General features: G+C 40.7%; 1 protein-coding gene across 1 annotated transcript in view; it reads right to left on the reverse strand.

Annotated features, from left to right (window-relative positions):
• Window positions 1–9,442: 9,442 nt before the first annotated feature.
• LOC131926416 (solute carrier family 5 member 4-like) overlaps window positions 9,443–12,703 on the reverse strand; it is a 63,597-nt gene continuing 60,336 nt past the window's right edge. Inside the window, exon 15 of the mRNA XM_059281817.1 lies at window positions 9,443–10,701. Within this exon, the coding sequence (XP_059137800.1) occupies window positions 10,487–10,701 (215 nt within the window). The 3' untranslated portion in view covers window positions 9,443–10,486. The remainder of the gene's footprint in view (window positions 10,702–12,703) is intronic.

Genomic DNA, 12,703 nt, shown 5'->3' on the forward strand with positions numbered 1-12,703 from the left:
ACCCAAACCAGCAGCTTGGTTTGGTTAGGAGAAGAGGATGCCCCACACAAAGAATTCGGCAACTGGATGTATAAAGTGGTGATGTGGTTGATCCAAGCTGTGGTTGAGGAAAAGGTTTTTTATTGTAGATAGGAAGGAGAGAACAGCCAGAGGCATCTGGAAGGGTCCAGAATATAGAGGAAGTAGTAGATTGAACATGACCAGCAGACTGGACTTGGCCATGAGAGATGGGGAGGAGAGCAGAAGAGAAGATCAAACCAAGAGAGAGGCAAAAGAGAGGAGCCAAGAGGGGGAGACGAAATGAGGGTGCATGGCTGAAATGGCAGGGCTATGCGGGAATGGGAAGCTGGGGGAAGGGAAGTCCACGAGCTGGAGAAGTCTAGGGTAGGGGGCAGGGTGAGAGAAGCTGAGAAGAGCCACAGGTACTGAGTGATCACAGAGGCCAGAATAAGCTTTGCTATGGTAATAGGCACCACAGACAGCCCTCTGGTCGTGATGAGGAATGGCTCCTTTGGTAGAGGAAACCATCTGTGGGTGGGTGGGTGGAGTTTCCTTTGAACCTGACAGGCTCACCATACACATCGAGATGGGGGAGCTATTTTATAGACCCGAGATGCTAACTCATGACATTCTTAGGTCTTGGATTGGTGGAAGCTAGTGTTCTGCTAAGTTGATAGCTTCTAAGAGGTTTTTACTTAGTATCACGAGGTGTTAGTTTTAGGTTGGTATTGTCTATGAGATTTTTATTTATTATCACAAGGTGTCAGGTCCCATACAGAGTGGGGCAAGGACTGGCTGATTCAGAAGGCTAACACTAGCTCAAAATAAAGTAATTAGCTTCTGAACCTACAAATTTCCAATCTCTCCACAGTGCTGAGATTCCAACCTGTCCATCAACCTCTGCTGATGTAGAAGCTTCTTGCAGGAGTTTCATGTTCACAGCCAGACACATCTTCTTTCGGGAATTTTTGTTCACAGTTGCCTGCAGCATAGATCTCAGTGTGGGGCTGGTTCCACTCTCAGCTCTCCTTGCCAGATGTCCCATGGCTCTGGCATCTCCAGCATCCTGTGGTCTCCATTGCAACTTGGCTTCACGTTCACAGCTTCACACAATGGCTTTTTCTTGAATATTATTAAGTACCATCCTTAAAGAATATTCTTCCCAGGGGCCCAGAAGAGAAGCTACGAACAGCGAGAATTATTTTTGGGAAATGAATCTAAGTACACCGAGCTCTTTGTCCATCTACTTTATTCCTCTGGGATAAAATCCTGTCTACACAGCTTCAGTTCTGTTCTCATGCCTAGCTCCTTTCTTGCCCGATTTCTCTCTACCTTATCTGCTGTCCCCTCTAAGTTCTATCTTAATTCTCTCATCTTAATTCTGCCTCATCTAGGTTCTTCTCATCTCGTTCTTACCTATCTAGTACCTCCCCACCTGGCTCTTCTTCATCTTCCATCTCATCCTCAAGTTCTCTAGTCAAAATCCTGCTCTAAGTTCTCCCAAAGTCTCTCAGGAATTCAGTTATAAACCCAAGCAATAGCAATCCTCCCGCTCCAGGCAGGTCACCAGGCTTGAATTCCTACAGGGTCAAAAAGGCAGGTAAGAGTTTTCCTCAGGCAGTGACTGTCAGGCTTTCTTTTACAACCCAAAAAGGGAGTGGTTAAAGGGGGAGGTCAACTGAGAGCTAATCATCGGTTAGTATATCAGAAAGGGAATTTATGTGCTCAATCTACATTCCTAGAAGTGGTTAGGTAAAAAGTTAGGAGTCTACAATGTTAGTAAGGATGTATAAGAAAGGAAGATCTCAGTTTAAATTGCACAAGAAATAAAGCCTGTCCTAGGAGACGGGTGTTGTTTCCATAAGGGTGTTTGTTAGGATTCTGTACATGCGCAGCTCGGGGTCTGGCATCTTGCGTCTTACATCATCAGCAGGAGCTGTGTGGTTATGCAACCCCCACTTTAAAAAGCCCCCACTCTCTTTGTGTTTTCTCTCTGCTCCCCCCCAGCAGCCACTCTCCTAAATTCCTCCCTTCCAATAAATCTCTTCAGGGAAGTTTGTAGCAAAGACCTTCTTTTTGCCAGAGCAGAACAGAGATGTAACAACTCTCACCAAGATATGCTAAAATATCACCAAGACTTCTTAAGCCATGGCTTGACCTTCAGAAAAGTCCTTGACCTTTCCAAGTCATCGCTTTTGTGGTAATAGCTGGATTCCATTACATTTTCCTGTGGCCTGCAGCAGCTTTTCATAGCCTCTTGCTCTCTCACAGCCTTCACATGGGAATTTCCCTGCTCCATGGTGTCTGCTCTTAGAGGCTCTTGGAAAATTCAGTAGATGACTACACAACCTCTTCATTTGTGCACCTTCATGATGCTAAAGCCAGTAACACATGGATGACATCACCAAGTTCAGTAGCCGTTTTAGGATGCACCCTGTGAAGGGAAAGGTATCCTGCTGTGGGATGTTCTGTATGGCAAATGTGTTGCTGATTAGTCAATAAATAAAACACTGTTTGGCCATTGGCTAGGCAGGAAGTATAGGCGGGACAAGGAGGAGAATAAAGCTGGGAAGTGGAAGGCTGAGTCAGAGAGACACTGCCAGCCGCCACCATGACAACCAGCATATGAAGATGCCGGTAAGCCACGAGCCACGTGGCAAGGTATAGATTTATAGAAATAGATTAATTTAAGCTATAAGAACAGTTAGCAAGAATCCTGCCACGGCCATACAGTTTGAAAGCAATATAAGTCTCTGTGTTTACTTGGTCGGATCTGAGAGGCTGTGGGACTGGCGGGTGACAGAGATTTGTCCTGACTGTGGGTCAGGCAGGAAAACTCAAGCTACAGTATCCTGGTAGTTGGAAGCCAAGGAATACCTGCAAGTGTTACAGCTCTAAAGGGGAAGGTATCCTGGCAGTTAGAAGCCCAGGATTACCTACAGCTCTGAAGGGAATGGTATCCTGGCAGTCAGAAATCCAGGATTACCTACAGCTCTGAAGGGGAAGGTATCCTGGCAGTCAGAAACCCAGGATTACCTACAGCTCTGAAGGGAATGGTATCCTGGCAGTCAGAAACCCAGGATTACCTACAGCTCTGAAGGGAATGGTATCCTGGCAGTCAGAAGCCCAGGATTACCTACAGCTCTGAAGGGAAAGGTATCCTGGCAGTCAGAAGCCCAGAATTACCTACAGCTCTAAAGGGAAAGGTATTCTGGCAGTTGGAAGCCAAGGAGTACCTATAGCTCTGTTCTGGGGGGTAGGGTGGGAGTGGGGGTGGTTTCCCTAGCAGAGTGTCACAGACCTTGCTCCAGGAAAGGTTTCCCTAATGCAAGTGTAACAAACCTGCTCCAGCAGGGGAGGATTTCCCCAGTGAGGCTGACACAGATCTGCTCTGCGGTGCCCCAGGGAAATGTTACAGCTCTGCTCAGTATCCCCAGAGTGTAACACTTTGCTCCAGCAAGAGAAAGTTTCCCCAGCCAAACTGTTACAGTACTGCTGTGCTCCGGGGAAAGTTGTTACAATTCAGCTCAGCTAAGGGTGTTTCCCCTCAGAAATGCAGCAGTTCTGCTCTGCCCTGGTGAAAGTTGTTATATCTCTGTTCTGCTCTGGCAAAAGAAGGTCTTTACCACAAACATCACTGAAGAGATTTATTAGAAGGGAGGAATTTAAGAGAGTGGCTGCTGCCTCTGTCAAGGTGGAAAGGGGCAGCCCCAAACTGAACTGGTACAGGGCTTATATACGATTTCTAAGTGGCAGAACTTTCCAAGGTGGAGATTTTCAGGCTGGGGATTGGTAGGATTTCAATTCCTGAGCTTGGGACAAGTTCAGAGATAAGTTACATTTCATGTTCAGGATTGGTTGGTTTTCAATTCCTGGATTAGTTAGGGGCAGAGTGTGTTTCTTTGGCTCTGGTCTCAGGGTCAGGGTTTTGTTTGTTTGTTTGTTTTTTCACTGCCTCTTTTTACCCTACACCCTGGTCTCCTTGAATAATATTTCTAGTAGCTTTTGTCTATTTCTCTTTTGTAGAAGAGGAAGACCCCTTAGGCTCTCTTCACTATTTGGAAGCCTATCCGGGTGGGATCCTGCCCGTTGGGCATCTTTCTTATTGTTTCTCTTTGTTCCTATGTTGAGCAGTCCTCTCCTTAATGTTATTAATCTGCTTAGCGATTACAGCCTCTCTTTCAGCACTGTTTGACTGTAACATTAAGATACCTAGTTCTCTTTTTCTCTCCAAAATGTACATCTTGTATTTCTTTCTGCCCTACTTGCTCTTTTTCATTATCTATTTGCATGCATATTCTAAGTAGAAACCATAACACAGACTCAAGATATATTGTCTTGAAATATTATCTGTCCAGAAAAAAAAAAAAAAGAATCTTTAACTTCTTAATTTAGCCTCAGGCAAAATTCTTAGGACAAGGGCAGATGGGGCTGGATTGTTTTTTGACAAAATATCGCAGGAATAGCCTTTAGCCCGGTTTCTGTTAAAGGGTTTGCTTCCTTCTGAAATCTTTTCGGTTGGGCCTTTTGACTCCTCTTTACTCTTAACACTGCCGTCTTCCAGACTTCTGCTAGGATGGGCTAGTAAGCTCTACTGAGAACATCCAACTGCTTTTCTAGTCCAAAATCCCAACATCCTCTATATTCTTCCCCAAATAACATGATCAGTTTATTTACAGGAACAGCCCACTCTCAGCTCAAACATTTCTGTTGCTATGATGAAATACTACGACCAAGGCACCTTATAGAAGGAAGAGGTCTTTGTTGTTGTTGTTGTTCTTGTTTGCTTGTGCTTGCAGAGGGTAAAAGTGCACATGGTGTGGACACCTGGCAGGATGCAGGCTTGGCAGAATGAGCATGAAGATAAGAAGCTGGGAGATAACACATTTTACTGCTAACACTAAAGAAGATAGAATGATTAGATCTAGGTCAAGGCTATGAACTCTCTGGGTATTAGTCCTATATCAGTTGTATAGCTGCCGAAACTTCCCTCCCACTCCATGGGCTTGATCTTCATTTTACTGAGTGTTTTCTTTTCTGCACAGTTTTTTAGTTATATGAGGTCCCACCTATCAATTGACCTGAATTCCCATGTAAATTCAGTCTTACTCAGAGAATCCTTTCCTACATCTATAACTTGTAGTCTAATGTCTATATTTTCCTCCAGTGGTTTTAGCATTTTGGGTTCTACAATAATATATTTGATACATTTTAGTTGATTTTTGTGCAGGGTAATGGATACAGGATTAATTTCATTTCTATACATGGACATCGGTTTTCCTAGCGCTATTGGTTGAAGATGCCTTTTCTCCAAGGAGGGTTTTTGGTATAGTTGTCAAATGGCTCAGGTGTTTGTAATTATACACATTGAAGACTGGCTCTTATACTTTGTTCCACTGGTCTCCATGTCTGTCTTTGTGACAGTACCAGGCTGTTTTTATTACTATATCTCTGTAAGATACCCTGAAATCCAGTATAATCCCTCCAGCATTTTTTCTTTTGCTCAGGATTGCTTTGGCTCTCTGGGGTCTCTTGTGATTTGATATAAGTTTTAGGATGTTTTTTTTTCTGTTTCTCTGAAGAATGTAATGGGGATTTTGATTGGAATTGCATTGAATCTGTAAATTTATTTTTGATATAAAGTTCATTTTCTCAAATTTAACTCTGTCAATCTATGAGTATGATGAGGGTAGACTTTACATCTTGTAGAGCCTTCCTCAATCTCTTCCTTCAGAGATTTAAAGTTTTCATCATAGTGGTTTTTCATCTCCTTGGTTAAGTTTATTCCTTAATTATATTATCTTTGTTATCTTTTTGAGGCTTTATTGAATGGGGGTTTTTCCATGATCTCTTTCTCAGCATCTCCTTGGTTAAGTTTATTCCTTAATTATATTATCTTTGTTATCTTTTTGAGGCTTTATTGAATGGGGGTTTTCCCATGATCTCTTTCTCAAGCATACTTCTTGTTTGTATCCAAAAATGCCATAAATTTTTGTAAGGTGGCTTTGTTGTGTTCATTTCTAGAAGTTTTCTAGTGGAATTTTTGGGATATCTTTTGTATCATCTGCAAATAGAAGAAGCTTGACTTCATTTGCTATTTATATCACTTTATTTTCCTTCTCTTGTCTTATAACTCTAGTTAGTGCTTCCAGTGTTATATTTTTGTTTTGTTTTTTTGTTTTTGTTTTTGTTTTTTGAGACATGGTTTCTCTGTGTAGCTTTGGAGCTTGTCCTGGAACTCACTCTGTAGCCCAGGCTGGCCTCGAACTCACAGAGATCCACTTGCCTCTGCCTCCCGAGTGCTGGGATTAAAGGCATGTGCCCCCACCGCCCAGCTCCGTGCTATATTTTTAAAAAGTGAGGATCCTGATTTATATTGGATTGCTTCAAGTTTTTCTCCATTTAGGATGATGTTCTGTGGCTTTGCTGTATATAGCCCTTATTAATGCTGAGGTTTTGTCCCTTATAGTCCTTTTCTCTCTAGGAGTGGTATCATGAAGTCATGTTGGATTTTGTCAGAAGCCTTTTTGTGTGTGTGTCTGAGATGATGATGTGACTTTTGTCTTTAAAGTGTATTTGTTTAATCTACTATATTTATTTGTTTACCTATTTTGAAGGACCCCTGCCTCTCCAGGATAAAGCCAACTTGATTGTGATTTCTTTTGATATATGCCCACATTTGGCTTGCAAGTATTTAAAGAATTTTTACATCTGTGTTCATCGGGAATGTTGGCTTGTAACTTTTTCTTTCTTTCTTTCTTTCTTTCTTTCTTTCTTTCTTTCTTTCTTTCTTTCTTTCTCTCTCTCTCTCTCTTTCTCTCTCTCTCTCTTTCTTTCTTTCTTTCTTTCTTTCTCTCTCTCTCTTTCTTTCTTTCTTTTTTTTTCTGTCTTTACCTGGTTTTGATATTAGAGTAATGCTGGCTTTGTAGGCATTTGGAAGAACTTCTTCTGTGTTAGTTTTCTGAATAACTTAGTTTTGGATGCAGATCTTCTTTGGAAGTTTGCTAGAATTCTGCTATGAATCTATCTGGGTCTGTACTTTTTATAGTTGTAAGACTTTTTATTACTGTTTTAATTTTCTTTTTATGGGTCTGTTTGAGTTGTTGACCTCTCATTTGTTTAACCTTGGTGGCATAGATGAATTTATAATCTGTCTATAATTTTTTTCTGAGATACTTTATATTTTTGAGGCTTTTGAGAGAAGTAGTTTCCCCAATTTCTTTCCCAGTATTTTGTCATTTGTATGTAGGTAAGCTACTGAGTTTTGTGTATTAATTTTGAATCTTGTTACTTTCCTGATTGTGTTTATAAGTTGTAGGATTTTCCTGATGGAGTCTTTAAGGTCCTTTATGCATAAAACACTACCACCTGAAAATAAGAATACTTTGATTTCCTTTCCTATTTCCTTGATTTCTTCAGTTGTTTTATTGCTCTAGCTAAGACTTCGAGTACTATATTGACTAGGTACAGAGAGAGGACAACCTTGTCTTATTCCTACTTTTAGTGGAAATGCTTTGAGATTCTCTTCATTTAGATTGATGTTAGCTTTGGGGTCAGTGTGTATTGTCTTTATTACGTTGAGGAATGTCCCTTGTATCCCTAGTCTCTTAAGAAATTTTATCATACTTGGATACTAGACTTTGTTGAAAGCATTTTCTGAATTCCACTACATTTTCCTACAGCTTGCAGCATCTTAGTGGGGTTTTCCTTTAATAACTATGGAGTGCCCTTCCCTATCTCTTATGATTAGTTTGATCTTGGCTCCATTTGTTTGTAATATTTTCTGTCCTTTTACCTTAGGTGATGCCTGTTCTTGGTCACAGGTATGTTTCTTGGACACTGAAGAAAGATAGATCTTATTTTCTAATTTAATCTGTTAGTTTATGTCCTTTTACTGGGGAATTGAGGTCATTAATATTGAGAATTAATAGTGAACAGTTTTGATTAATCCCTATTATTTTGCTGTGGTGGTATAGATTTCTGCCTCTTTGACTAACTGTTGCAGATGATGTATTCCTTGTGTCCTTTTGGATATGGTTAACATGCTCTTCAGTTTGAAGTTTTCTTTCTAGTGTCTTCTATAGAGCTGGTTTGGAGGACAGAAATTTATTAAATTTATTTTATCATGAAATGTTTTTCTTTCTCTATCAATTGTGATTGATAGTTTTGCTAGGTATCGTAGTCTGGGGTGGCATCTGTAGTCACTTACAACATATATAACATCTGTCTAGGTCCTTCTAGCTTTCAGAATTGCCACTGAAAAGTAAGGTGATATTCTTACAGGTCTTCTTTAGTGGATGATGTTCTGTTCTTTGATTACTGTTTCCCACTCTGGGTCCTAGCCAAGTATTACAGCTGTGGGGTCCCTGAGTCCAAACCTAGTGTGGTGGCCCTGTGGTCCTTGGCAGATCTGTTCTGCAAGTTGGCAGAGAGTCATGATGGAATGGGAGTGGGCTAGAAGGAAAGGGTTAAAAGGGAAGTCAGGAAGAGCTGAAGGGACCCTAGGTTCACACCAAGAGGCCAAGTCCCAAGAGGATGGAGTTGGGTTGGAAGAAGAGTATCCTGTGGGCAGGGTACAATAATACTAAGGGGAAGTCTGGAAAGGCCATAATGGAGGACACAAAGGAGGATACATGTCTCCTACCTGAGTCCCAGCTTAGTGTGTCAGCTATTGGTCCCTGGCAGAGTAAAGTTCTATGGAATCACAAATGACTGGATATGGGCTAGAAGGAAAGGCTGAAAGGGCCACCAGGAAGCTCTAGGGAGATCCTGAGTCAGCAACCCAGTAATGAGCTTAAAGAAAAAAAACTTCACAGTTTACTCAATATTTTTGGTTTAAAAATACTCTTTTTAAAGTATTTGTGTGTGTATACATATATATGTGTAGAAAAATTATTTATATAATATATATATTATGTATAATAAATTTATATATATAATATATAATGCATTTAAAAACAATTCTTTCTTAATGGTTTCACATCAAGGGTGCTATAGTATTACTAAGTAGATTTCATCCAGGAAGAAAATTATAGGAATAAAAGAATGAAAAAAATGTTTTCTCTCTCTCTTGAAGAAAAATATCAAGTCCTAGTACAGGCCAATCACATGCTAATTTCACATTTTACAGACTTTCTTTATCAGAGCACAATATGCATAATTCAGTCTATTGTCCTGGTTAGAGTTAAATATCAGAACCTGTGTAATTAAGGATAACCATGAGGTTTTGTACAAAGGTACCTACGTGGAACTTTGGAAACGTTGATTTATGAACAAGCACTACCCACGATCAGATTGTGTGAATATAAATGAGCCACATAATCTCCCTAGGAAAAGGCGTATGTGTGTATAGATGAGGGTAGAGATTTCTATTAAAGACAAAATGAGAGTTTTAGTTCATTGTTATCATACTCAAATTCTTTTTTTGGGGAGGTGGTATATACACAAGGCAAATATACAAATGTATAACAAATATTTGTAAGTTACAGATATAAAGCATAAGGAAGCTCACTCCTCAGAAACAATTGGTGAGGAGAAACTGTCTTGAATCGTGTGCACAGTAGAAAGCACATTTGTTTATGCAGCCACATGACGCTGACTCATTGTCATTTTACATAACATCCAATGAATACTGTCTTGGTTACTGTTCTACTGCTGTAGAGAGACACCATATCCAAGGCAACTCATAAAAGAAAGCATTTCACTGGTGGTTTGCTTACAGTTTTGGAGAGTTAGTATATGCTCATTATGATGGGAAGCAGACAGGCATAGAGTGGAACAGTAGCCAAGAGCTCTATATCTGCCTGATAAGCAGGCAGCAGGCAGAGAGCAAGACATTGGGCCTGGCATAGACTATTGAAACCTCAAAGCCTGCCCCCAGTGACACATTTTCTCCAACAAGGCCACACCTCCTAATCCTTCTAATCCTTCTCAAACAATTCTACTCCCTGGTGACTATATACCTAAATATATGAGCCTGTAAGGGCCAGTCTCATTCAAACCACCACAAATATTGATGGTCCAAGTTTTTATAAGTTGTAACTTTTGAAAGAAGGAGATATGATCAAAGGGAATAAACTTTCATATACAAAAAAAAAGAATTCTTGGAATTGTGGCCATACATAAAAATAGTCTGTGTAGCTGAAACTTACTAAATGAACAGCTCTTAAGCATTATCACCACAAACATACAAATGACCAAATGGAGTGATAGATGTATTAGTCTGATCATGGTAATTATTTCAAAGTGTGTGTACATTTCGAATCACCATGTATACCTTAAATATATACAATTTTCACTTCAAGTTATATCTAAATAGAGAGGGGAAAAATAATTTTTACCTCATTGACACAAAGGCTAAATGCTAAAAACAAGAAATTTGCATAGCAATCTATTATTTAACATTTCCAATTGGTCATCTAAGTTTGTCACAGAGCAAACGTTTATAAAAGGAAGTTCAACAGTTACTCTTCAATTCATTCAGAGTTCAGGCAAAATAGGCATGGACAAAGACAGTCACAGCCAGGAGGAGGATGGCATTGATATTCACCACATTTCTCCAAAAGGGCTTCTCAGAAGTGTCAGTAAATTTTTCCCTTAGGGCTTCTTCCTCCTCTTTGGTTAGCTTAGGCCCTGTATTCTGCAAACCACAGAATAAGCCGCATGCCCTCTTGAGACATCCACGGGATTGCTCAGAATCATCTAAAACAGGAAACGCATGGATGCATTATCACTAAAGACAGGAAATTGAAATCATTGTTGGCGCTGTACAAATGACTGGCCATGTCACCACTTACAAGTACCATGGAAATCTATGGAAAAAATATGGTTAAATTTGACTATATAAAATAGAAAATCCTGCATGGTAAGAATCTAATAAGCAAAGTAAAATGAAATGAGTGGTAGTGGCATTGACATATCACAATAATTTTTTTTATCTCAATACTATAACGTGTTTATTTAAGAGAGAAATTTTGAGCATTTTTACAGTTACTGTATATTGGATTCTTTCTTTTTTAAAATGTTTTCATTGAAATAGAGTTATATCACTTTTTTTTCCTTTTCCTCCCTCCAGCTCCAACTGGCCTCCCTTGTACCCATCCATGAACCTCCCATTCTCAAGGTGATAGCTAATTGGACTTAAGGTCCACCAACAGGAAGGAGATCATGGCTAGAAGTGTAAACCTCCCAGTGAGAGTGAGAGCATCAGACCTTAGGAAAGAACTTACTTCCACCCCTTTGCTAGACCAACATTATTTCTTACTATATGCTAAATCTCATCTTGATAGCCACAGACGAGTGTAGCTGCCACCCCTCATCAAGTGGAGGCTGCAAATGGAGACTGCCATAGAAAACCACAACTGGACTCAATGCAGAGATTGATAGGTTGTGAAGACCTTAGCCACAGTGGATACATCTACATCACGGCTCCTGCATCTGTGGCTCCAGGAGCATCATGAAGGAGGTAGGAAGGACTATGAGAGCCAGAGTACCAAGAAATCTACCATGAAACAGTCTCTCTTAGAAATGGCTTCTTAAACAAGACTGGAACAATGACCATATCAACGGATATGTGAACATGGGAGGGGGAACATTTTGAGGGCTCCCACCCCTTGACAAAGAACTACAGGCATATATATATATATATATATATATATATATATATATATATATATATGAATACATGCTGTGGGATGGTCTGTATGTCAAATTGCTCTGATCAGTCAATAAATAAAACACTGATTGGCCAGTGGCCAGGCAGGAAGTATAGGTGGGACTAACAGAGAGGAGAATTGAGAGAACAGGAAGGTGGAGGGAGACACTGCCAGCCGCCGCCATGACAAGCAGCATGTGAAGATGCTGGTAAGCCACAAGCCATGTGGCAAGGTATAGATTTATAGAAATGGATTAAGATGTAAGAACTAGATAGCTAGAAGCCTGAGCCATTAGGCCAAACAGTTTAAACAATATAAGTCTCTGTATTTACTTGGTTGGGTCTGAGCGGCTGTGAGACTGGCGGGTGACAGAGATTTGTCCTGACTGTGGGCCAGGCAGGAAAACTCTAGTTACAAATACACATACATATATGTATATATGTAACAATAATAATATCAATGAGTTTTTAAAAACAGATAAAAGGACTATCAATAACCTCATGTAAACATGCTAAAAAGATGAAGAAACCATGAAAAGAACAATGACAGATGGTTCATAAAGTCATTCAGCAGCCGGAAGATGACACACAAGCTCCTGCCCCGTCCCCATGGGCCAGGGCAGCAGGTGTCATTACAGTGAACAAATATATAATAGAGAGATAAAAATGATAGAGTATGTGATGGAGAGATGGGAGGGAAAGATAAGTGGAGTGTTTTGCGCATTGTGGAAAGAGGTGGAACCGGAGATATGATGGTGGTGAGGAACAGGCCGATATGAGGAGCCTGCCCTGCCAAGTAAAGCCATGCTGCTGTCCTGGGTCCAGGGGATGCTGGAGGCCAGGCTGCCACCAAGGGCCATGTCTGGGTCCACGGCCCTGCCACAACTGGGGTCAGTGATGTCCATGGTCCATGTTGCCACCAAGGGCCACATGAATATCCATGGTCTGGGCTACTGCCTGAGGGGAGCCAAACTGATCTGAGTGTCCTGTGCTGCCACCTGGGGCCATGGTGATGTCCAGGCCTGGGCTGCCACCAAGGGCCATATCTGT

Source organism: Peromyscus eremicus, chromosome 16_21 (assembly GCF_949786415.1).
Source record: "Peromyscus eremicus chromosome 16_21, PerEre_H2_v1, whole genome shotgun sequence".
Lineage (NCBI taxonomy): Eukaryota > Metazoa > Chordata > Mammalia > Rodentia > Cricetidae > Peromyscus > Peromyscus eremicus.